This window comes from Sus scrofa, chromosome 16 (assembly GCF_000003025.6).
Source record: "Sus scrofa isolate TJ Tabasco breed Duroc chromosome 16, Sscrofa11.1, whole genome shotgun sequence".
Classification (NCBI taxonomy): Eukaryota; Metazoa; Chordata; class Mammalia; order Artiodactyla; family Suidae; genus Sus; species Sus scrofa.
The window spans coordinates 54,959,109-54,986,185 of NC_010458.4; the positions used below are offsets into that span (position 1 = coordinate 54,959,109).

Below are 27,077 nucleotides of genomic sequence, written 5' to 3' on the forward strand. Positions count from 1 at the left end.
AGATGGAATGATATTTTGTTTTCATCTGTTTTGAAGATAGGCAATACATTTAAATGATTCAACATTCAAAAGGTGCTGGAAGGGAATGCAACAAAGAGCCTCCTTCACCTTCCTACCCTGCACATGGTCTCCCAGGTTGTGATGTGATGAAAAGAGCATAAGGCTAAGCCTTGCTCCCCTTCTCTCTCAATATGGATATTTATTTACATACTCATTTATATAGATAAGTATATAAATGTACACAGAGAGAGAGAGAGTCATAGAAGACAGGCTGAAAGAAATAAGGAGGAGTTCTCATTGTGGCTCAGTGGGTTAAGAATCCACCTAGTATTCCCTGAGGATGTGGGTTCGATCCCTGGCCTGCTCAGTGGGTTCAGAATCCAACTAGTATCCCTGAGGATGTGAGTTCGATCCCTGGCCTGCTCAGTGGGTTAAGGATCTGGTATTGCTGCAAGCTGTAGCATAAGTTGCAGATGTGGCTCGGATCCTGCATTGCTGTGACGGTGGCGTAGGCTGGCAGCCACAGCTCTGAGTCAACCCCTAGCCTGGGAAATGTCCTATGTCACAGGTGTGACCTTAAAAAATTTTTTTCAAGTAAAAAATAAGCAGAATATTTATAATGGTTATTTCAAGTAGAAGGACTATGGGTAATTGTTTCTACCCTCTTATATTTTCCAAAATGTCTTTATTCTCTGTATATTGCTCGTAGAAAATAACACATACATTTCTTTATTATAAGTGTAATCCCATCATGAAAGTCACTGGGGCAAAAGTGGCCATGACCAATCATCAAAGAGAAGAAAAGTCACTTATTTTCTCCAGCCCAGAACTCTCAGTTGATGGTACTTCATCATCTTGGCTGCTGCCTTCCTGGCCTTTCCTCTGCATCTACATGATCATACTTTAATACAGTTGAATAACTTGCCTTCTGATTAGCAAAAAATTCAAGATATCTTGTCGCTTTACCTGTGTAATGGAAAAAAAAAACTCTCTCTCAAAAGAGGACGTTGCATCTGCATGCACACAGCTGCTGAAGGAAATAAGCAGGAAAGGTCTTCCAACTGGGAGTCTGTAGATAAATTTACATCCTGATTAACCAGCCATACAGAGAAGGAGAAAGGCCAGCAGGCAGTCGTGCTCCCATGATGTGCCTTTACGTGTGAGGTCCTGAGGGCCAGCGCCATCCCACCTGCCTGAGCCACAGCTGTGCTTCTGCCTGGACCCAGCGCTTGGTGGAGCAGAGGGCCTGGCATCAGCCACTGGGAACACAGAGGCAAAACTACTTGGTGAGAAGGTGTAAAAAAATCCCTTTCCTCGCTCCCAAGGACAGTAAAAAGAGCTCTTGAAAGTGTTATCACTCTATTTAATTTTAACTTTCAAATTCTCACAAATAGCCTATGAATACTTTGTTAGAAAAATCACTTAAAATACATGTCAGAGTTCCCACTGTGGCTGTGCAGTAATGAACACAACTAGTATCCATGAGCACATGGGTTCGATCCTTGGCCTTGCTCAGTGGGTTAAGGATCTGGCTGTTGCTGTGAGCTGTGGTGTAGGTCACAGACGTGGCTCGAATCTAGCTTTCCTGTGGCTGTGGTGTAGGCCGGCAGCTGCAGTTCTGATTTGACCCCTCGCCTGGGAACCTCCATATGCTGCAGGTGCGGCTCTAAGAAGACCAAACAAACAAACAAACAAACAAACAAATGAAGAGTTGTAAAGTATATATTCTTGGTTATACATTTGTCAATTCCTCTAATTACTGAAAAAAAGTGAGCAATTTCCCCTTAACCCTCTCTTCCCAAATCCCACTCCTTGCTGCAGAGATAACCACCGCTAAGGGTTTGGGATCTAGACAAAACTTTCCTGATGCACTTTTATCCCAATCCATAATCAGGCACAGACGCATAATGAATGCATGCTTTTTTTAATTTTAATTAAACTTAAACTCTCAGGTTTTTTTATCCCCTGGGCTCTAAATCTCACTTATTCGAAGCTCTTTACCAGAGCAATAATGTTTCCCACATATGAATCACCAAATGCTAAATGTGCTCTTCTCAGCAAATGCAATTCATTTGAGAATAACTCCCAATAAATGGCCTGTGATGTTTCTTTATTGCTGGAGACAATGGGCAACGCCAAGGCAATGAAGGCTTGTACCAAACCGGTCATTAGTTTTAATGTGGTCTGGCAGTGGTAATCCTTTCTGTATTTTTAAGTACAACAGCATGGTATGGTGTGTTAAGATTTTTTTTTTCATTCTTCTTTCCTTTCTTGAATATTAAAATATAGGGGTGAGATGGGGAGGGGAGTGTGATATTTTCCTGATGAGAAAACACATCGCTAACCCTGTTTCTGCAGACTCCGAGGGATGTGGGGCAGAAATGAGAACTTGCTGATAATTAGAGTTCCAGGCTTGCTGTTTCTAGTGTTCCAGCTGAGTCCTTATAGGAGCTTTGTATTTCTTTAACTCTCTCCCCCTCTTTTTACTTTACTGTATTTTGTTTTTATTGAAGTATAGTTGTTTTACAATGTTGTGTTAACTTCTTACTGTACACCAAAGTGATGCAGTTGTATATATATATATATATATATACACTCTTTTTTATAATCTTTCCATTATAGTTTATCTTAGGATATCGAAGATAGTTCCTGTGCTGTGCAGTAGGATCTTGTTGTTTATCCATCCTATATATAATAGTTTGCATCTACTCACCTCTAACTCCTGTCCACCCCCCGCCCCCCAACCTCTCCCCCCTTGGCAGCCACAAGTCTGTTCTCTATGTCTGGGAGTCTGTTTCTGAGATAGGTTCATTTGTGTCCTATTTTAGATTCCACATGTTAGTGATATCATATGGTATTTGTCTTTCTCTTTCAGACTGACTTCACTTAGTATGATAATCTCTAGGTCCATCCACGTTGCCGCCATCAGCATCCTTTCATTCTTTTTTATGGCTGAGTAGTATTCCATTGTGCAGGTGTGCCATATCTTCTTTATCCATTTATCTGTTGATTGACATTGAGTTTGTTTCCTTGTGTTTGCTATTGTGACCAGTGCTGCTGTGAACATAGGGGTGCATGTATCTTTTTGAATTATGATTTTTTCTGAAGAGATAGCCAGGAGTGCAATTGCGGATCCTATGGTTCTCTGCCCTTCTCAATGCTTTGCTAATACTCAATACCTCAACTAAGGACTTTGCAAGGTCAAAAAGTCTAGACATGATCTCTGTCTAGAGAGATGTCTAGGGGTGATATCAGGGAGGGCTGGAGAGAGGAGGAGGGGTGCGATGAAGCAGGCTCCTTTAGTAAATGTTGTGGTTTTGCAAGAGCAGGACAAGACTTGGGAGTCAGGACAGACACATGCAATCCCAGCTCTTCTTTTCTGTGTGTCCTTGAGCAAGTTGCCTAGTATTTGAACTGCGGTGATCTTATAATTAAAAGCAGAACAGTCATACCTGCCTCATCAACGCTTTTGAAGTTGAAGGGAGCGCACAGTGGGTGTTTATCCAGTGTTCGTTCATTTCTCTGAATGGCACACTTCAGCCATGACTCCTAGTATTTCATGGTGCCTTATAGATACATTCCTGTTAATGGGTAGGAGTTGGAAATCTCTATTTTTTTTTCAATTGAAGAAATTTGTCAGATGATAATGCTGAGGAATCCCAGAATCATCTAGCACTTCTAGGCCAGCCCAGGGCATCTTCGTGCTGCCAAAACCATGGCACAGAGGAACTGCCCTTCCCCAGAGACGAGTGGCGTGATCCCTTTTGTCATGGGGCCCTCTAATTATGCACACGTGTCCAGCAGAATGTATTATCTCCACAGTAATTCACCCTCCTGCCATTATGCCTGCCCCCAGAACTGGAATTAGCATTTTGCAGTGATGTCGGGGAGTTATTTTCTATGTTCTGATCAGAAAGGAGAAATTGAAACCTATGCAAAAATGCTTAGAAGAATCCCAGCAATGGGATAAGTGCCGGTTAAGTATGTGCGACGTGTTATTATCAATGCTATTATAGTTATTATTGCTAAGGTAAAGTCTTCTGGATTAGCCCCGACAGAAGAGGTTCACATCAGAACATCTAAAATCCAATAACGTTCTCTCTGAGTAGGGCTCTGATTCACGGCTGTACATACACAGAGACTAATTATCAAGGATGAAGAATTAGCCTCTTTGGGGTTTGGGTTTGGTTTTTTTCTCCCCATCACTGTTCAGCTTCCCACTCGTCTCTTACCCCCCAGAAACTCAGCAGGAAAAGGCAGAGGGAAATGAGATGTGGTTTTTCGCACCCAGAATGGGTGGTCCCCAAGTTAGTTACGAGTCAGCAAGTGCGGACAGGTAAAACTCTGAGCCTTTGCCAAGGACATCCTCTCCCACACGGAACTTTCTAAGCTTCTGGAGATGGAGTGCGAGGCAGGAGAGCACGAAAGGTGGCTGTGGCTGGGCCCTCTCTGCTGAGAGCCTCAGACGAGGCACTGCCTCTTGTGACACTGCTTCCTCCTCAGTAAACTGAAGGGGTTGGTACTGTTCAAACTGTGTCCATGTCCCCTAAATTATTGGGGACCCACCCATGCCAGGCTCGCACGTCACCCCGCCATTTCCGCCAGAGAAGCTCCAGTGAGACCTCTTTGTTCATCAGGGTGCTATGGAAATACTCAGTTAACAAAACAATTCGGCATTGAAATCGTCATTTTAAACCTCCCGAATTAGGAGTTCCCACTGTGGGTCAGCAGGTTAAGAAGCCATGAGGATGTGGGTTGGCTCCCTGAGCTCACTCGGTGGATTAAGGATCCCGTGTTGTCACAAGCTGCGGGGTGGGTCCCAGACATGACTCAGATCTGGCGTGGCTGTGGCTGCGGTGTAGGCCAGCAGCTGCAGCTCTGATGCCACTTCAAGTCTGGGAACGTCCATATGCTGCAGGTGCGGCCCTAAAAAGAAAAACAAAGAAAACCCCACTGAACTGGAGCCTTGGAGGCAGCACCGTGATGAATGGCCGTGGGGAGGAGGGGGGAGAACTAGAGGAGAGTGGGCTGGGGGGCAAGGACAGAGCGATGGAGAGAGGTGAGGGGACCTTGAGGAGGGCCAGCGAGAGGGCAGCGTGGCCCAGCCATGCACGCGCAGCCGTGCGACCAGGCCTGAAGGCCCTGTAACCCTCAAGTCATTCATTCCACGCCCCCAAGTGCCCTCTTTTGACCTGGGCAGCTAGAAGAGCGAGCAAGGGATTCAGGGGTCCTGCCCTGGCTTTCTGTGACACTGGGGCTATGGGGCTGAGAATGGAACCCAGCTCCCCCTCTCTGATGAACCATGAAGTTGTGAATGGATCTCTAACACCTCCGAAAACACCCAAACCAGTAACACCCCGACGGGGGAAACTTGCTGGAGCCAGAGCTCCACGTGGGCAGGGGCACCTGGCTCACACCCCCAGGAGTCTGGCTGCCTCTAAGTTCTTTGTCTGTTCCTCTCCGGCGCCACTGGTGTGTGTGCAGGCCTCTTCCTTCCTCACTGCGGAGAATGGAGCGGGAAAGAAGCATATGGTGAGAGAGTGACAGCCTGTGGCTTTTTAAATGAAAATTTACATGTAAATGCGAATTAGTTAAACTATCAGTTATTTTTTAATTGGCTTTCCAAATCAGCATAAAGAAGGCCTATTCCAGTTGGGCTGCTGGTTTCGCGGTGAGGGTCTCATCAGCATTCAATGAACTGTCCTCTCCGCTGATTAAAGCCCTTCAGTGGCTCTCCTTGTCCTCGGATCACGTCCACACCCGACCCCATCTGCTACCTCCTCCTGTCTTTCCAGGGGCGGCCCCCACGCAGCCACCACCCTCTCCCTGCCCTGTTCCCGCCGCGCTCACCTTGAGCTGCTTCTCAGATCGCGTGTGCCCCCAGTGCTGAACTGCCTCAGCGTCCCAGCCACGTGTTCCCTCTCCTACCATGCTCCACCCCGGTGGGTCTCACACCCCCGCAGGCATTAGCACCATGTGGAGAGCGTATTTAAAACGCTGGAGGCTGGGAGTTCCCTGGCGGCTTAGCAGGTTAAGGATCTGGCATTGTCACTACTGTGGTGGGGGTTCAATCCCTGGCCTGGGAACTTGTACACGATGCACGCGTGGCCAAAAAAATAAATAAATAAATAAATCGTGGTGGCTGAAATGCAATGTCTGGGCTTTAAGTCTTGCCTATAGACAGTAAGGACTGTCCATTTTGTTAGGTGTCGTAATGGCTAGATGGTTCTAAAGTCCTTATTGGCTAGAATTGCCTTCTGAAATATATCTGTGTAGGTAAAATGATGCGATGTCTGAGATTTGCTTTTAAAATACTCCAGGAAATAAAAAAACAACGGGGGAAAGGGGAAGGGCAGGGACAGGTGAAACAAAATTAGCCAAATGTCAATAATTGTCAAAGTTGATGTTTCTTATACGCTTCACTTTCCTGTCTGTTTTTAAATTTCCACTAAGTTTTTTTTTTTAATTATTTCCCTGGGGAACCTCCCTCCACCCCCCGCCTCAGGTGGCTCTTCCCCACTTACTAAGGTTCTAATTTAGAATGTCTGGGATTGCGTCCAAGAATTTGCCTTCCTAACAGGTTCCCAGATGATACTAACGCTGCTGCAGAGACCGTTCTTCGAGAACCACTGCCCCGACCCCGACTCCCACATGCTCTTCTCCCGCATCAGAGCTTCATTTCCTCTGGCTGTCTCGTATGATTTCAGCTCTTTTATTACACACGTTCCTATCGTGCAAGTATCTGGTATTTCTTTATGGTGCATAAATTATAAATGCTCAATTATTGGCTTATGTTTGTCTTCCCTGTAAGTCTATAAGCGGCATGAACAAAAAGCTAGTTCAGCACCTCTTCCTCTGGGCCTAGCACCATGCCTGGCTCAATAAATGTGTGTTGGATGGGTGATGGGTCTGGAAAGACTACCCATTTTAAGTGTGGGCAGAACACCAGGCAAGTTGTAGGCGCATTGCAGAGAGAACAAAGGAGGGCGGGCATGGGCCCAGTTAGCTGGATCTGCCAGGGTGCTCCCTGGCAACCAGACAGATTTCAGCAAGTGCATCCCAAGCTCCCACCTGTCCTGCCCTATTGAGATGAAACAGAAGCAGTTCACAAGGAGGACAGGTGCCTTGTCCACAGAGTCAGGATCCTGCATTCTTGCCCCAACTCTGACTTTAGGCAAATCCCTTCTCTTTGGGGTGGGGTGGGGTGGGTTTCGGTTTTGCCATCCGTAAACCAAAAAGATGAGACCTTTCAGCTCCAGAAGTTAAGAATCATGGGTTCTGAGCAGAGATGCTTTATTCTGAATAGTATCCAGTAGTGTGTGGGGTATTTTGTCCTTTCCCCAAATCTCGCCCAGATCACGTCAGCAACGGGAATCAGAACGGGAGGATAGACCTGGTTCTTGCTTCCCCCTGTCTGGTACCATTCTTCCCCAGGATTTGGGAGGGGGGGTGGCTGTGAAAGGCTGAGAGGCCACAGGCACCCAGTCGTCACAGGCCACAGCCTCAGGGACCATAAAGCACAAAGCTCCAGGGGGGCCCACCCATGCCCCTGTTTTTTCTTGGGGGGGGGTTGTTTGTTTGTTTTTTCTTTTTAGGGCTGAACCTGCAGCACATGGAAGTTCCCAGGCTAGGGGTCAAATCAGAGCTACAGCAGCTGGCCTACACCACAACAACGTGGTATAGGATCCGAGCAACGTCTGTGGCCTACACCACAGCTCACAGCAATGCCGGATCCTTAACCCGCTGAGCGAGACCAGGGATCAAATCCGCAACCTCATGGTTACAGTCAGGTTCATTACCACTGAGCCAAACAGGAACTCCTGTTCACCCTGCTTTCAGGGCAGCGTTCAACACAGCCACCTGGCTGAGATCTCAGGGCTGGAATGTTTAGGCAAGACTTGAAATGCCTTTGTGCATTTCAGACCAGCACCTCCACATAATGTATGTTCTTTTTTCTTTCATTTTCCTTTTTTTTTTGCAATCACAGTTGTAGATTATAACCTTGAGCCTACTCAAGGGCGATACTCACAGCTTTGCTGGTTCTGTTTGCAACATATTGGGAGGAATCCATGACAACAGGGCCAAGGCATCATTTCCCCCAACGACAGCAGTGCCAAGGTCCAGCATCATTGCCCCAGCCATCTCATCTTCCTTTTCTGTGTTTGTTTGTCCGTGTCCAGAAGGGCTTCTCTCGGTCTTCTCTCCTGAAGAAAATCGGCTGTGGTTCTATACAGAAATAAACAAAGAAATGATTTAGAAAAGTTTGGGGAGAAAAAAAGTATAAGGAGAAAGGAGGGAGACTCGTGACGTTCTTTGCCACAGAAGTTAAAGAACATAGGGAGTTCCCATCGTGGCGCAGCAGAAACGTATCCGACTAGGAACCATGAAGTTGCGGGTTCGATCCCTGGCTTCGCTGAGTAGGTTAAGGATCTGGAATTGCCGTGAGATGTGGTGTAGGTCGAAGACGTGGCTCAGATCTGATGTTGCTGTGGCTGTGGTGTAGGCCGGCAGCTACAGCTCCGATTTGACCCCTAGCCTGGGAAGCTCCATATGCCACGGGTGCGGCCCTCAAAAGACAAAAAAGATAGAAAAGAAAAAAAAAAAAGAAAATAGGCTTTCACATAAGAGATTAAGAATACATTGTATCCCGAAGTTTTAATAACCGCCTCCTCACACCTTAATGCCTTTTAACCTCATGCCCTGCTTTGTTTGGGGTTCGGTTCATCAGGGCAGAGGGTGTCTTTCCCATTCTGTAGGTGGAGCCAGGGAGCTCCAATTATGGATTATTCAAAAGCTCGCTCCAGTGGACCAGAAGAGAGAGGCGTTCACGGGTTCAGTGATATGAAGCTTAGAAAAGTTGATAAGAAGGATTAGAATTGAAGGATAACAAAGACTTCTGAAAAACCAATCCATTATAGGGTCCATTACTTTATATATTCTCCAAAATTACAGGAATAAAGGGGAAAGAAAGGAGGGAAGAAAAAACTGGCTTTGGTTCAGAATGTCAATTATGTCTTTTTTTTAATCCCCTTTTCACAATTTATTTGACATTTTGAGCAGTGGCCAAAAAAGCTATTATAACTATAAAACATATTCATTGGTATAAATCTCGTTAAGTTGAGCGATTTAATTAAGGTATTGACATGCTTAATTGATACATGTAAGCCAAGACCATTTTCCTATCTCATTTCCATATGCTTTCTGCTTTAAGAGACGTGAGGAGCCGGATCTTTAAAAAAAAAAAAAAAAAAAAAAAAAAAGGCTCCCTCCATAAAAATGCTGTAGATTCATCTGCGTCTGACTTCCCCAGGGACCACTTCCTGCCACTCTCCTTGATTCAGAGCCAGCTACTCCTCTAAGTGGCGTTGCTCCGAGGGAAGGTGATGTATACCCAGCTTGAGTGCCTGTCAGGCCCTCTTATGATCAATAGGAGAATATTTATATTAATAAAGCACCAAGTTAATTAAATAAAACGGTCCTCTGGGTAAACTTAAGATACTAAAGGATGGGCAGGGATCGATACTTGCTGCCATTTGAACATTAAGTATGTGCCTTGGAATTTTATGGAGCTTTTAAAAACGCGCTTTGTCATGTAAAAAGTTTGAAACCTCCACAAGTTTTCTCGGCCAAAACCCTTGGCGTCTGGCTTCTGGAGCCGAGGGAGACAGGAGAGGCGGCATCCTCTAGAGATGGGAGCCTGGGAGAAGCCCTGGCCGTCCCTCCCCGCACCTGGGCAGCTCCCCTCCTTGGGGATGGAGGCTTTGTCCCTGAGGTCAAGGCCAAGGTGGGGGATGACGGAACTCAGGGCAGGGTCCGGGATGGGGAGGGTGACACCATCCTTGTCCTAGAGCAGCCCCCCAAACCAGATGGGGGAGGGGCCTCAGACCCTCTCCCGCCCTCGGTCCCCTGGTTGTCAGAAAGCCCAAAAGCTGGGGTCTCTTGGAAAGGAGCCTCTCTTCCCCTGCTGGCGTCCACGTGATCCTTGTCTTCTGGCTTTTCTCTCTCTCGTGCTCTCAGCCCATCTCCTTCTGGGTGTCTCTCTCTTTGTGGGTGTACGACCCTGCCTCCATACGGGTTCTCTCTGTCTTGTACCTGTACTGCTCTGTGGGTGTCTCTGCCTTTTGGGGTCTCTTCTGTGCAGTGACTGCTTCTGGGTATGTGTGTTTCTCTCTGGCTTTTTTCTTTTGTTTTCTCTAGTTTTCCACTGTTTCACGGTGTCAGTCTCTTACTCGTTCTTCTTGGTTTTTGTCTCTCTGCCTGCCTGTCTCTCCCTCTTTCTCCATCTCTTTCTCTCTTTTTCTCTCTTCCCTGTGTCTCTCTGTATCTCTCTCTCATATCTTATCTTTATCCATCCATCCATCCATCCTCCCTTCCCTATCCCCCTCTGCTTGGGTTCTCCTGCCCCCCAACCATTAACTTTAAAGGAGATCCCGGCTCACAGAGATAGAGCCTATGAGACCTCCCCACCAGCACAGCAGAGGCTGCCTTTCCGGTGCCGCCCCCTCACCCCTCAAGCAGCCAGGTCCATCTGTACAGGGGACCTAAGAGGTGACATCAACTTGCTGTCCCACGTTGTCCTCTCCCACAGACTGTGTCTTCTCACTTACTTAGCTTTGACCCACAGCACCTACCTCCCTGGGCACAGTGTGGGCACCCCCTTCGTGGTGACCCTTCATTGAAATGTAAGCCCCAGGGCAGTTTTAACAGGGCGGTGAGGATTCTTTTCTCAGGAGAGTAACCACAGCTGGGAATTTGCTCCAGTAGCCACGTCAACTGGCCTTCCCACCTTGCGTGATCTCAGCCCTTCCTCTGAGGGCTGTTTCCAGCTTGGCACTGGACCCCTTGGAAGCTCACGCAAGTCCCCAGCATCCTTTGGAAGGTGGGGGATTACCTTGGCATGTTCTGAGTCTGTGCAGAGGGCGGCTGGATCAACAGTCTGCTCTCAACCCAGAACCGTGTCTCTGCGGAGGCCACTTCCCTGTCCGAACCCTGCCCGGGCTGTGATCTGAGCCCCTCCTCTCCCACCAGCTGCCTCCTGGCTCCCTTCCTCTTCATGGCAGTCCCTGCTGATGTCTGCTCTGCACAGCCGGGGCTGCACAGTCAACCGAGTCCAGCCAGTTTCCTAAGGGGTTCCAGAGAGCTGTGCCGCTCTAACCTGTGTTCCTGTCTTTGCTGCCCCACCGTCTCTGTCCCCGGGAGAGGCTGGGAGATTCCAAGAGGCTGAGTCTCCCTGCAGGACCCAGGGAAGCTGTGAGACACAGTGGCTGAGTAGAACCCAGCTACTGCTTTCTTTGGTATTGAACTTGACTTGGAGTTACTGCTTTACAGTTTTAGGCTTCCTGTGTAATACTTGCTGGGACAGAGAGGCGGGGATTTTGTCTTCCACTCAGTGATTGCAGACTTGAACAGATGCAAGCAGGACTCATAATAATTAGTATTTATTAAGTACTTAGGATGAGCCACATGCAAAGAGCTCTGAATTCATTAGCCATGGCATATCATTCCCTGACACCAGTGTTTTCATGGTTCTCATTTTACAGATGAGGGGACCAAGGCTCAGACAGGGTCATCGACTCACACAAAGTCACACAGCCAAGTCAGAGGCAAAGCTGGAGAGTACACGGAGGTCTTCCATGCTCCGGAGCCATGCTTTTGATAGTGGAACCTCGACCACATAGGCAAGACTCCTGGGCTCAGGTGTGAAAGGAAAGGAGTTGAGGTGCCAGGAAGAGCGTGGCTCAGGCTATAGTTGGTGCACAGTCTCAGGGAGGCCAGGAAGGTGTTTCCCTTTTATCCCCTCCCCCCTGCCACCTCCCACCCCGGAGGTCCTGTCCTCTTTGCCTGGGACAGGGGAGTTTATTGTATCTGGCACGAGACAAGTGGCAGCATCCTCATGGCTGTCACTAAGTACTTTCATCCTTGCAGTTCACTGGGTTCTCCCAGCGCTTTACGTCCCTTGTCTAGGGCCTTTCAAGCTAAATGGCCAGAAGCAGGTCTGGGATTAAATATTAGTGTTACCTTCAAACTGGGTGTAAATCTATTGAACAGCATCCGTTTTTACATAAATAAGCTGTAGAACAGCATCTAGTCTCCGTCCGTCGATACGAGGACATCCACAGGTGTGAGTTATTAGCAATAACCGTAATTGCTTTGAATGGAACAATAAATAGCACGGGGGTTATGCTGAGAAATGTCCTTCTGTAGTATTAACATAACTTAATGCCGTAAGCTGGGATATACTTCACCCTACACTGGGATTCCAAAAGCTAGGGTTGCAACTCAGAGCGCTGAGCTCTTGCTGCGTTACTTTCCTGCCTCGGTGGAAGTTCGTCTGGAGCCTCTCTGAAGCCACGTTGATTTTATCGGCAGACGGCCCCCAGGATAGCATCTCACCTTCCCCGTTGCGATTTCACCTGTTGCATGGGGTTCTGAAAAGTTACAGGAAAGAACAGGCATATACAAGCCACATTTCCTTGAGCTGCGACCCTAGACTTCAGATTCCAGCCTCCAGGCAGCTGCAGCCCAACGCAGAGCCTGCCCCGCACCTGCAAGTCTCCTGTGTCTCCAGGCAAACAGGATGGAAGGCAGAAGGGTGCCCCCGGCGCTGTCTCTCTGCGGGTGGAAGGGAGCTCAGTCCACAAAACATCAGCATTAGGGTCAGACACACACAGGGCACCCAGAGGAATTTCCACAGACTCCTTTCCTCGTGATCAAGTGGAATGTTTAAGGTTATTAGGGGTAGAAATTAGAAAGCGGCTTGGCTGCTTCCAACGGCGGTCCCTTAAGTTCTCTGGGCTGCCTGTCCCCTCCCACCTCCGCTTCCTCCCCTCCCCTCTTCTCCGCACCCCCCACCCCCATTGACTTCTTTTTTTTTAAGATTTTAATTTTTTACCTGGAGTGTTTGCATCTTCTCAAAGATAACAGTTATTATGACCAACAAGGCAGGTTTATTTTATTTGGCTTGCATGCATTCCTTTTTTTTCCGTTTGAGCTAATCTTCAAAGGATTGTTTTAATAGTTGTGAAAGTTCAAACTCTCACACCTTAAACAAATAAAGCACTGAAATTACTGATTGGTTAAAAAAAACAAAAAGTTTTTTTTGTTTCTTTATGTGATTTTTATTTTTTCCATTATAGTTGAGTTACAGTGCTCTGTCCATTTCTACTGTACAGCAAAGTGACCCAGTGATGAGAAAAAATATATATATATATTCTTTTTCTCACAATATCCTCCATCCTGTTCCATCACAAGTGACTGGATATAGTTCCCTGTGCTGTACAGCAGGATCTCATTGCTTATCCACTCCAGATGCCATACGAACCCCAAACCCCCAGTCCATCCCACTCCCTCCCTTCTGCCTTGGCAAACACACGTCAGTGAACTTCAGCTAATCCTCAGGCTCTGTGCGGGTTTCCAGATCTTTCAGAGAGTTTGGCGGTGAGGAGACGGATCACAGAGCAGATTATCGCAAAGATAATCAAAACTTTCTCCCTGCCAATCACCCCCTTCTGACGTCTCCTGCAGCTCCATGTACAAAGCGTCTCCTTCTGCACCGGAAGTTTCATTACCTTATAGGATCCGGGGTTCTACCAGCGCTACAGTTCAAAAACGGGGAGCTGAAACATCATCAGGCACACAGCCCCTTTCTGAGTCGAATCCATTTTCCAAACCTGTCTTACCCTCTCAAGCCAGGTTAAAACTCTATCCCCCAAACCTAATTATGTGTCACCTTAGCTTACCGTCCCACTGTAATTGCTCATTCCCACGTTTCAGCTCAGCTCACTACACGTTTCTCAGTCAGAGACTTTATCTGTGGCTCCTTAAAATGCAAGCCTACGAGTTCCTGTTCTGACTTAGCAGGTTAAGGACCCAACGTTGTGTCTATGAGGACACAAGCTCCCTCCCTGGCCTTCCTTCGTGGGTTATGGATCTGGCATTGCTGCAAGCTGCAGCTTAGCCTCAGATGCAGCTTAGATCTGGTGTTGATGTGGCTGCGGCATAGGCCTTCAGGTGCACCTCTGATTCAACCCCTAGCCTGGGAACTTCCATATGCTGTAGGTGGAGCTGTAAAAAGAAGAAAAAAAAAAAAAGGCAAGCCTATTCTAACACCTTAGGTAAAAAGAAAAAAAAAAAATGCAAGCCTATTCTTGCACCTTAGTTCACACATGAAGGAACCTCTGTCAGGCAGGTGGAAATGGAGAGGTGGGGGCAGAAGGCCAGAGCTCTTTCTAATGGAAAGAGGACCAACTGGATTTGGGGCGGGAAGGAAACATAGCTTGAGATTTCTTCTCAATCATCCATGAACCAGGCAATGACAGGAAATCATTTTAACTTTTTTTATCCATTCGTCAGAGTTTTTTAAAAAACTATACATCAAAAAATAAAAATAAAAAAACAAAAACGAAAACTATACATCAGCTGTCAGGCTCAGCAGAAGTCCCTGAGCACACATGAAGCTGCTAATTTAGTGAGGGGGCCAGGGAGAAAGACCCCATTACCTGGCCAGCTCCACCCGCAGTCCGCATGTGGGCTTAGCAGCAACAAGCAGTCTTCCCAGATCCAAACTCACTTTACCTGTGTGCAGGCCCCTCACCTGCCTTCAGCTTTTTGGTAAGGTCAAAACAGTGCCCTGGGATAGAGTTATTTAAAAGGGCCACGTTGGAGGAAGATGTGCCCTTTTGCTGGAACTTTCTTTTTCCAGAAAAGGTAAGAGGCCGGGGGGGAAAAGGGATTGAGCCGATTGCAGATTCAATCCCTCCTTCCTGATGCCAACAGAAATGGTCCGCGGTGGTAACGGAAAACATCCATCTGGAATCCACAAGAAACACGTGTTTAGAAAGCACACCAGCCGCCCCCTTCATTTTTGCTAATTATTGCACAAGCAGCTCTTCACCTTTGGGATGTTATGCCTCAGAACTTCGGCTCTCAGGACACCGTCTGGGAGGCAAATGAGCGTACTCAGGTCAGCAATTAATCACGAAGCAGGCCAAGTGCACCCACTTCATTTCAGAACAATTCCATAAACGCTCCCCCCACCCCCGCCCCTGCAGCCCCACCACCTCCCCCCTCACTCGCCAGGTTTCATCTCCTAATTGCAAAGGCTTTTTGGCCCAGGAATGTCTTTGTAAGAAGAGCAGACTCGATTTGGGCCATCTCTCTAAAGAAGACTCGGGAACAAGGACGCTTCTCCAATTAATCAGCAAATGCTTGGCTCCAGCCTTCGGCCAAAGGATCGATTTACATAAAGCTCCTTCTCAAGATGAATTTGCCTCCCCCTCTACCCCTCCTGTGTTCCCCGTGTCCAGCCAGCATTAGCCATGCTACTGGGTTTCAGATTGACAGTGTCAGCTACGACAATCAAATTAGGGACGAAAGCCACAGAGGGCTGCCAGGAGAGAGGGATGGAAGGGAAGGAGGGGGTGGGAACAGTATGTCAGCCAGAGAGGATGGATGGCACGGAAACGGGCTCCCTTTCCCAAACTCCACTGGGTAAACACACAGCTTCAAACAAAGGAGAACAAGAAAATACCAGTCCCCATCCTTTCGAATCCAGCGGACCACTGCCCCCACCCCACCCCTTCAACCAAGACTGAAAAATTAAACCAAAACATCTCATTGGGGAAAAAAAAAAAAAAAAAAAAAAAAAACTGGCAGGGGACTATCTCAGGTACATAATTAGATCCTGATGATCGGATGATTTTCAGCACCAGATTTCTGCACATGATAAAAGGAGACACGAATCACAGTGGTACTTCCTGAAAGATACATTGGTGATGGTTACACAGACTCAGGTCAGATGCTAGCCATCGGAATCCGGATGCTGTTTCCCGTGCCATTTAGTGACACAGGGAATTCAGGACCAGAACAGAAGGCACAACTGGGCTGATAGTAAGAGCTCCCCCACCCCATCGAATGTAACTGATTTGTCCACTAAATTGTGATCATGCCCAGGATGAGTAAACTCTTGAGAGGCTAAGCCTCTGTATCTTTGGCTGGCAATGATTGGTCAATTATAATGCTGTTTCATGTACACAGAGAGCCTTAGCTGGAGTTGCATTTGATAATTAAATGAAGAAAGCTTCTGTTCGGACTGGAAGTATTGGTGATATCTTGTCAGCCCCAGAAGGGTGGTGGTTTGGAAAGACTCAAATTCTAGGGCTAGAAGGAGTTGTCTGCTCCTAGACAGGATGGCTGAATGACTGCAGTATTTTGATTTGTGACTTGCTTCCCTGAATCCAGAGGTTTCTCTCTTGACTGGTGCCCCTCCACATTTCCTACCGGTAACCCAAAGCCCCCAAGTAATCCCCCCTTGGGCTGCTTTCGATTGGCCCCAACATCTAAAACTCTTTCTCTTGGCATTGAGTGGACACATAGCTACAGCATCCAGCCTCTAGCCTTACCCTAGAACTTGCACCGTCCAAAACATTAGGCACTGCAGGGAATATGGAGCCCTTAGACTATGGCTGGCTCGAATTGAGGTAGACATAAAATACACATCAGATGCCGAAGGCTTGGTATGAAAACAGGAAAGCAAAGTATCTCATTAAAATATCGATCACACATGGAAAGGATTAGATCTTGGGTGTGTCAAGTTAAGTGAAATACTTTATTAACATTCATCTCACATGTTTCCTTTTATTATTTTTAATGCAGCTAAGAGAAACATTTTAATTGCATCAGTGGCTCGTACGCTAGTTGGGTGGGATAGCACTGGTCTAGAATTAGCAGGTCTTCCTGGAGGGGTGTTGGTCTCTGCACCCTTTGGCCCTTGAAATGTTCTGTTGGCTGGCACAGAGGGTTATTTGGTTTTGACTTGGGGGGAATTAATTCTGGTGGGCCCTGGATTCCCCCAGCTCACCCCTTCTCTATTATCATTGTCCACATTCAGCCAACTTGACTCATTTGCTTTCACCTGCAAAACAAATACATTTGAGACTGTGATCTCTGGAACAGCTGCCCAGAAAGAGACAGAAAGGAGCCCACCCTAGGAGCTCCTTGCAGAGCAAACTAGTAATCCCAATTCCATTTGCAGCCTTTAGTAGCCACTCGTAGCCCTCAGCCCCTCAGAGCACCCTCCAGCCCCGCTATGCTTGAACGCCCAGCCTTCATCCGCTGGTGCAGCTCTGGAGCTGCCTCTCTGCCTGGCTGCGCCGTCCTGCTCTCGACCTGCCCTCCCCTGATTTCTCTCCTAGATTCCAGCCCTCCTACAAAACTGTGGGACATCATTAGTCTGTGAGTCTCCACCAGGAAGGTCCTCCTCTCATCCAGGCAGGGTCTTCCCTGCAGGTGTGTGTCAAGGACACAGTGCTTGGCTTTCTTCTGCCCTATCTATGGGATCCCAAGGAAGGGTGTAACCACCCATGGACTTTTATTTTTCTTTCTTTTCTTTCTTTTTGTAACTTATTTTTTATTATGTCCGATTTACAATTTTTGCTGTACAGCAAAGTGACCCAATCATACATATATATGTGTGTGTGCATGTGTGTGTGTGTGTGTGTGTGTGTATATATATATATATATATATATATATATATATTCATTTTCTCACATTATCCTCCATCATGTTCCATCACAAGTGATTGGATAGAGTTCCCTGTGCTATACAGCAGGATCCCATTGCTTATCCACTCAAAATGCACTAGTTTGCATCTCTTAACCCCAAAGCTCCAGTCTGTCCCACTCCTTCCCCTTCCCCTTGGCAACCACAAGTCTGTTCTCCATGTCCGTGAATTTGTTTCTTTTCTATACATAGGTTCATTTGTGCCATATATTAGATTCTGGATATAAATGATAGCATATGGTATTTGTCTTTCTCTTTCTGAGAACCATGGACTTTTAGTTCCTCCTGAGTCAGCCTCCAAACTGGGGCCCCGAGTGGCTTTCTAAGATGTAGATTAGCTGTTGTCATTCTGCCTGCTTCAGCCTCCTCCAGTAAGGAGACCCTATCTGTCTGTCTGCCTGTCTGTTTACCTACCTACCTCCCTATCTACCTACCTATCCCATAGGCATTTTGCCCAATACAGGAGGACTTTGCATCTTGGCCCCAAGATTTTCCCTAAGCAGATGAGATACTTAAGGTAATAGGATGCTGTATTTGTTAACTTCATGCTAATGAAATGAAGATGGTGATTTGCATTTATACACTGTGTGAGCATATAGAAAGCACTTGCTTGGGCATTATGTATGATGCTTCTTCTAACGTCACAGCAGTACAAGCTGAGGCTCAGAGAATTGAATCCATGCTCTTAAAGACCCACGGCTAGGACAGGGCACCTCATCACTTATGCAGGTCTTTCTACCCATGTTCTCGAACTTATTCAGAGTGTCCAGAGCTCATCCAGGAGGTCTGGGGTAGGTTCTAGGAATCAGCATTAAATGTCTTTTATTATGGGAAATTTCACCCATGTATAAAAGTCAAGCACACGTACGTAATCGTAAATGAACCCCCATTGTGCCTATCACTCAGCTCCAGTCAGTGTCAATTCACAGCCAGTCTTGTTGCATCTACATCACTACCCAGTTCTCCCTCTTCTATATTGGTTTAAAGCAAACCCCAGACATGATCATTTCATTCCTAATTCTTACGGTATGTATTTCTCAGGGATAAAGACGTCCATGAAAAGTAATAACATAGTAAACACATCAAAACATAGCACCGTACCCTGATCACATCTAGATTATTTTAAAAATGAAGGATGTGAATTTTTTTTTTTTTTTTTTTTTTGGTGAAGTACCATCAGTAAATTCTGAGCAGATAGCCTGTGAGCCCCACCGTGAGTACAGCTGTCCTGTGTCATGCTGGCTCTTAAAACCCTCTTCCAACTGTCCCAATTTTTATCAATCTGTCCCCTTCGAAAAATTGAAAGACAAAACCCAAGTACTGGATGAAACAGATCTGCATCCTGCAAGTCCCAGTGACTCAGACTGGCATCTTCCCCGCTTTTTCCCCCTGAAAACTAAAAAGATTTTGGACCTCAAGTCAAACAAACTGTGCATTCTTTTCATTGGTGGTAAGGAAGCATCTTGGGTGTGAATTAGATACACGCTTAGATACATGGTTGAAAAAGAAAACACAGTGAAACCGCTGCTCTTACTTTTGAGGTGTCTAGATGTTTATTTTATGTTCGTGTCTATAAAGGAATCCGTTTATTTGAATCTGGGGTCCATAAGATGCAAGTCCAGAAAGACAGAAACTTGGTTCTAGCCACTTCTGTGTCTCAGTAGGGCAGCTCCTAGTAGGGGCTCAGTTCATTTTTTGCTTGAGTGAAGAATCTGGACTGACATTCAACCCACCGATTTTAAGCACTGGCATGCTATGACTAGGACTTTTCGAATGCGTGTGTTCGAGAAGGCAGAAAGGAAGGCGCTCTTATTGAAATCTTTCATTCAAAGGTAATTTGAATTACCTCTGAGTGTTGTTATGCCGATATTGCAATAAAAACAATATTTGCTTTGGTGACTCCTAATAATAGTAGGCCTTTGAACTGAAACCAGTGAAATGTTATATGATGGGAAAACAATCGATCTTGGGTTTTTTTGTTTGTTTTGTTTTTGTTTTGTTTTTTTCTATTTAGGGCACACACACACACACACACACACACACACACACAAACACACAGCATATGGAGGTTCTCAGGCTAGGGGTCCAACTGGAGCTGTAGCCACTGGCCTACGCCACCACCACAGTAACACCAGATGTGAACCACGTCTGTGACCTACACCACAGCTCATGGCAACACCAGATCCTTAACCCACTGAGCGAGGCCTGTATCCTCATGGAGAGTAGTCAGATTTGTTTCTGCTGAGCCACAATGGGAACTCCTGATCTTGGTTTTTATGTGCACCTTCTCATTGCCTGAAGTTTCTTCTTGTTAAATGAAGTTCTTTACACCTTAAAAAAAAAAAAAGAAAGAAATCTTTCATTCAGTTACTTTTTCACATCAAGGGAGCAGGCAATGTCAACTCTTGGTGAAATGAAATATTAGAAACCCAACTGGAGCAGTGGGAAATTGCTCTTGTGTTCTTGTTGTTTTGCCGGGTCGGGGTGGCCCCCAATTGCTGCTTTGAGTCTCTGGATCTCTGAGATAGGTGGCATTTCTCTCATGGAAAGATGTGGCAACTCCATTATAACTCCCTCAAACAAAAGATGCCATTGACCAGACACTCAGCTGGAGGCACCAGGGCTTCTTACCTGGGATATATGTTTGGAGTTCATTTGGTTTTGACAGTGACCCAACTGCAAACATAGAATCTTACTTATTCAATTAATAAGTTCCTATTGTGGCTCAGCAGAAACAAATCTGACTAGCATCGTAGGACCCAGGTTCGATCCCTGGCCTCACTCAGTGGGTTAAGGATCCGGCGTTGCCATGAGCTGTAGTGTAAGTTGCAGACTCAGCTCGGATCTGGCATTGCTGTGGCTGTGATGTAGGCCAGCAGCTACAGCTCTGATTCGACCCCTAGCCTGGGAACCTCCATAGGCTGAGGCCGTGGCCCTAAAGAGCCAAAAAAAAAAAAAAAAAAAAAAAAGATAAATTGCTTGCACAAGAGGTTTACCTTTTAAGATAAATCCTTCTGAAAGCCCATATTGAAAAAGCCCAGGGAATAATTTTTTTTCTGATATCAGTCTCTCCTGCTGTATAAAATAAGCTAAGCAAAACAATATCTTTCCTTTTGGTTCCTAGAGTAGAGTGATGTGTCAGTTGCCATATATTAGGAGTTGTGGATCAGGAAGCAAAGTTCAGCTTTGTATACGGTGGTAGCATTGAGAGTCCAAGAAATTTTTGATTCATAGACTATCCATCAGTCATTTTTTAAATTCCATAAATGAGTTTTGATTGATACCTGCTGCCTCAATGGGCTGTTTCCTCCCACTCAGCAGTGATTAACTAGGAAAGTAGTTTGTGTATGTATGTGTGTGTTTCTTTTATCAGCTGCATCTGTGGCATGTTTGTGGGCTAGGGGTTGAATCAGAGCTGTAGCTGCAGACCTGTGCCACAGCCAAAGCCACTCTGGAAAATAGTTTTATTGTTGTTTTGTTTTTTGCTCTTTAGGGCTGCACCTGTAGCATATGGAAGTTCCCAGGCTAGGGGTCAAATCGGAGCTGCAGCTACGGGCCTACACACCCTAACCCTAATCCTAGCCCTAACCCTAACTCCAAGCCACATCTGAGACCTACACCATAGCTCACGGCAATGCCAGATCCTTAACCCACTAAACGGAGCCAGGGATGGAAGCCGCATTCTCATGGATACTAATTGGGTGCGGTTACTGCCGAGCCACAACAGGAACTCTCGGAAAGTAGTTTTAATACATACTCAAGCCAAAGAGAAACAGAATGACCATCCACTGCCCTGATCCCAAATCCAATAAAGGTTCTAAATATAAATGCTTTTAGATCATCCCCACTTTAGGTTTGGCTAATCAAGAGTTGCTGGATTTTTTTTTTTAATATTTCTAAAAATGCGCTTGATTGGTCTCAGTGCAAAGGGCTTAGCAAGGTAGACAAAGAAGGTACCAGGTTAGGTTGCTCCAGTTTTCTTTGCTCAATTCGCTTTCACCCTATGACCTCTTGGTCCTTGATCTTGGATGTGTCATCTTTCAGGAGTGCTTTTTTTAAAAATCTTCCGAGCACTTCCTGATTGAGGAAAACTGACCTTGACACCTTCTTAGGAAATGCTTTGGTTTGGGTCCCTTGGGTTGCCTTTACTGACCTTGGCTCCCACGTCTCCTGCTGCTTTGGACTTTGCTGCTTAAAGTCCTGGCCGGGAACCTCTTCAGCAATCTGCCCTTGACTTGTTGGAGTCACTTCATCCAGAGTTATGGTAGAGCCAGAATTCCTCCTGGGTGGTCTAACCAAGGACTGTCTGATGCTGGGTTCCAGAGACCCAGATCCCTTGGCGAGGGACAGGAGCTCCTGGGGTATTGAGTATCAGAACTTTACCCGATTGCCATTTCTTCCGCTCTCCATCCTTCTTCCTCCATCCCTTACTTGTCTCTCTCAGGGGCACTTTGTGAGTCCATCACTTGGCCAAGCATCTGCTTCTGAGTGAGTCTAACCAAGACAGACCTTTTCTCCCGAATCAAGCTCTCTTGTTTTATCCAGAAGAATCTACAGTCAAATATGGGTTCTCCTGACTAGATGGTGGATGGGAGAAATTTTAATCTCCCTCAGATTTTGTGGAAAGAATATTAGCAACATTTGTGTGTTCTATTCTTTTTTTTATCTTTCATGGCGACACCCACAGCATGTGGAAGTTCCCAGGCCAGGGACTGAATGCGAGCTGCAGCCGCAACCTACGCTGTAGCTGCAACAATATCAGATCCTCTAACCTAATGCACCAGGCCAGGAATCGAACACTCGCCTCCACAGCGATCCAAGCCTCTGCAATCAGATTCTTAACCTGCTGCACTGCAGCAGGAACTCCTGTGTGTTCTGTTCTTTGCAGAGTTGTAGGCATGTGTCCTGCAGATAATAAGGATTTACAGCAATGTAAATCCAAGGCTGAGTGTGGGGAAAAGTCCAAGAAATAAATACAACATTTCATTGAATGCCCCCAGGGTTCCAAGGTGCCATGCAAAGTACACTCACACCCACTCATTTCATCCTCACACTTAACCTGTGAGGTCAGCAAAATTCATAGCCCCACTGTAAAGATGGGAAAACTGAGGCATGGAGCATTTCAGTGGTTTGCATGATCATACAACTAATAAGTGGTTCCACCCACTTCAAACACAAGAATTCCCCAAGGTCAGGAAGCTTCTAAGCCCCCTTCTATACCTTCAGAACAATTCAAGAGGAACCTCTAAGAGCAAATCCCCCACCCTGTAAACTGCCATGTAACACAGACAGGACATCCTGGTACATGAAGGTGACAGGGACAAGCACACTGTCCCCAACAGAGCAAAGAAGAGGGCATTTTCCTGCTTCTTGCCTTGCCTGGTAAATAGGGGAGGCAGGGGTGGGGTGAAGGTGGGGACTGTCATTCACTGTTGCTGGAGAACAAAGCATGCCTGACATTGCAGGGAGAGCCCCGGGACGCATTGCAAAAGCTCCACTGGAACTAGACAACCTTTCAATCCATTTATCAAAGCGTCTGCAGTTCCCGTTTTGAGGTAGATGAAGCAATAATAAATTTGCGAAGAAAGTTAATCTGTGTCCAAAGCATTTTAGTAAATTAAAAAGGGGGAGGGGTGTTGGGTGGAAGGGGGATAGATCGGTTCTTGCCAACTCCCATTTGACTTACTGTCTCCTTAATAAGTCCTCTTTGGTCTGGCGTTTGGGGATGGAATAATCAGGCAGTTAATCATTTTCCGGAAGCAGGAAAATGCACTTTAGCTAATGCAGTTCTCCTTTCTTGCAGAGTCCTAATTTTTTAAAAAGGAATCCCCATCTGTAGCCCACTTCCCAACCCAAAAGCCTTTCCCACCAGCCGTCTGCCTTTATTTCCCTGGAAAATCCCAGCACACCTCTCTCTCTCTCACCCAACTCCAACCAAACACCTTTCATCTTAAGGTGGTTTTTGTTTTTTAAAGCAAGTTCCCTTTCCCTGGCCCATTTCGAGCATGCTCCCTCAGGAAGAGGGAGGCACTAAACCCCCCAACAAGCAATTGGCCGGAACTCGACTCTTGAGCACTACGGATAGATTTTGTTATTTTTATTTAAGTGTCAGCCGAAAATGGTGGCTCTTGCCTCTCTCAAGGATAGGACTTAACAATAGCTCCATGCTCTGGCCTCACGCTGAGATAAACACACTATTAGGAACCCTCACAAAGGCCCCCGAGATAATTGTGGAGGGACAGTTACCGAAAATGAAGCACCGAGCCCTGAACCCTCCTCCACGCCCCATCAGTAACACCATTAAAGCTGTCACTTTGTCAGCCCACTGGAGGTATTTATGAAATCAATATACAATCCTGCAGATGGATGGCAGCGGTATTGTTAGCCGGAGAAGAGAGGCTCAATGGAAAATAAAATTAATAAAATTTACAAGCAGATTGTCATGGGGAACAGATAAATTCCCTACAATCTACTGTTTTGCTCAGTTGCAGCAAGAGGAAAGCCGCCGGCGGGAAAGCGGAAAAACCTGGGCTTTCGAACGGGGCTCCTGGGAGCAGGGGCCAGACTGGGTCTATTAACAGCAAGGACACAGTGAGCGGAAACTCGGGTGGCCGTCCCATCCAAGTGCAGGATTTTGTCTGTGTGACCGCTTTCGTGGGAGATGGTCCAGCAACTCCATCAGATTCTTCAGCTCCATTGTGGCTCTGCTCTCTTCAGCCCGTGTGCTACAGACCAGAACCTTTGCACAACTGATATTTATCAGTATACTGGAGTGCTTTAAACCCAAAGGGTTAATGCATTATTGGAATATGTACCCCTTCATCGGGCTGCCAAATGTGCTTCGAGCTGATCCTTTAAAACGCTCCCCTGTTCCCTCCAGCTGCCCCTGATTTTGATCGTTAGTTATTTGCCAAAGGTATGGCCTGAGGTGTGTCGCAGAGTGGCCAGAGCTAGCAGCCAAGCCTAGGAGGCTAGCGGGCAGGGGCTGGCTGTGTCTGAGACCAGTCTTCACTTGGCAGAAAAGACTGGGCCCATTGTGGCTGCCGGGGCCTTGGGTACAGCAGCCCAGATGCCTGGTGGAAATTGCATTAGTCAGATGACAGGCCCTGGGCCCCCTTCTCCTGGAGGCTGATGGAGAGCAGAGGAGTGGCCTTGGTGACACTGCCTGACCTCTGCTGTCATCGTGGGCTTTGTTCAGCGCCCCGACTCCAGGCTGGAGCCCTGCTCATTGAATCAGGCCTGGCCAGGGGAGCCTGCAACGGGGTCACTGCATCTGAATTTACTTATATCAGTTGCAAGCAGAGGAAACTGGATTGGAGATGGAGAGCACCCTGATTTTCAGCCCCAGAATGTCTCTGTGTTCATCTCTGCACCCGACCCCAATTCGGAGTCTTGCCTTGGGGCCCCAGACAACCCCCACGTTTCTCAGGTCTTGGCCAGCCATTCAGAGTGTGGCCGCCCAACTCAGCAGTGAGAGCAGAGAAATGGATGCCTCTCTTCTGATTCCTGTTTTTCCTCCTGCTCCCTGGCAAAATGGTAACGTGGAGCACCCAGGTTTTAGTAGAGGTTGGTTATCTGACCTCTCTTTCCAAATATATTTGGAGTCATCTATAGCTTGTGATTAGATGCCCATGGAAAATTAGCATGGGAGTGTCTGTCCATCTGTCTCTTGGACAGCACGGCAAAGATGTTTAAGGTGTGTTTACCCTGCGACCCAGTGCGTTCTCCTTATAGGACTTTATACCAAGGAAGTCGTGAACAAGAGTCCTCAAAATGTGTGAGCCAGAAAATTCATCCTAGTGTTGCCTTAGATAGCAAATAAATAAATACCCAACAGTGTGGGATCCTATAGCCACAGTGTGGGATCTTATAGCCAAAATGGAGTGGGATGGTCTGGACTGGAAGTTTGGGTTAGGACATGCAAACTGTTACCTTTAGAAGGAATAAGCAATGGGGTCTTAATGTACAGCGCAGGGAACTATATCCAATCTCTCAGGATAGACCATGATGGAAGATAATAGAAGAAAAGGAATATGTGTGTGTGTGTGTGTGTGTGTATACATATATATGTGCCTGGGTCACTTTGCTATACAGCAGAAATTAGCACAACACTGTAAATCAACTGTAAAAAAAATTTAATATTGGCATAGGTGTACTGTTAATGACATGAACAGATGTTCTCAATATAGTAACTGAAAAAAGAGGTTATAACAGACTCTATACCATGAGCTCATATTGGTGAAATGTATATATATTGCTCCTAATTGGTAACAGTGATTGTGGCTGGGTAGATCATTTTTTACCTTCATATCTGAAGGTTTTGTGTTCCTTTGGAAATAATGGAGATATATATTTACAGACATAGCTATAGCTATGATTGATACACATATATATGCTTGATTACCGACAAGGACCTCCAGCCAGCTAGAGGTATGAATAGAAACAAGTGGGTGTGTTGGGTCCAGCGAAAAATAAAAACCGGAAAACAAAATAAAGAAAACATCATGGGTCTTTTAAGAAAGGAAACTGAGGATTTGGGGATTCTTAAAGAGGATGCTTGTCCAAGACTTGGGCTTGGGCCAGCTTCGAGACCTGACACTTTGTCCCTTTCCCTCCCTGCTCAGAGCAGCATCTTAGCACGGCTCCATGCTCGCTGAGATGCAGGGGAACCCCCATTTTGGATGGGTCTGTGGAAATGCAATTTGAATGCATCATGCCTGTCACTAAGACAATCCAGGAGGCCCCCAGGGGTCTCTCTGGGGCCCTAGAAAAGCAGAGCTGGTCATCCCCCCTCACAAAATCAGGGCGGCCAGGCTGCCTTCCAATCCCAGATGACAAAGGCAGAGAGTCCCCGAGAGATGGGAGACTGAGTGGTGCTGACCCTGCGGTGGGGGAGGGACGCCGAGGGGTAGGGCAAGGAAGGGGTCATCTTCTGGGAGGTGGCAAAACAGAGAATTGGGTGCAGCGTGTGCAACAAATAACCCAGCGCTTGGCTCGTGGCCTGGAGGTGCGAGACCACCCACAGAGCTCGCCCTGGAGGCGAGCTGCCCCGCCTGGTAACCATTTCAGCAAGGCCTTCACCAGAAGAACAGCGCGGAGGCTAGCAGCAGCCGCGGGGCCTGAGACTAAACAGTCCCCCAAACACTCTGACCACAGAGGCAGCCTCCGAGGGGTTTTGTTATCATAATGAGATGCAGATAAAGCCGGCCCGGGTCCTTAACGCCTGTGCCTCTTCTCTTCTCCTTTAGAGATCTGAGCGAAAACCAGATCCTGGGGATCCCAAGGAAGGCGTTCCGAGGCATCGCCGACGTGAAGAACCTGTAAGTGCTGTTTTTGTTGCTTCGCTGCAGAGGCAGCTGTCCGGCCCGAGCAGGGGAGAGGGATGGGACAGGAAGGCGTTGTCACCGCGCCTTGTGCTGCCTCGGTCCGGGCGCCTCTGAGAGAGACTGCGGGATGCGCTTCCGTGGTTTCCAGGGAACACACGTCGAATGCCACGCACGGCAGCTCCATGGAGTCC

General features: G+C 46.8%; 1 protein-coding gene across 3 annotated transcripts in view; it reads left to right on the forward strand.

Annotated features, from left to right (window-relative positions):
- Window positions 1-27,077, forward strand: part of SLIT3 (slit guidance ligand 3) — a 669,892-nt gene that overhangs the window by 407,573 nt on the left and 235,242 nt on the right. For all 3 annotated transcript variants that reach the window (XM_021076955.1, XM_021076953.1, XM_021076954.1), the window contains exon 5: window positions 26,809-26,880. In XM_021076955.1, the coding sequence (XP_020932614.1) occupies window positions 26,809-26,880 (72 nt within the window). The remainder of the gene's footprint in view (window positions 1-26,808; window positions 26,881-27,077) is intronic.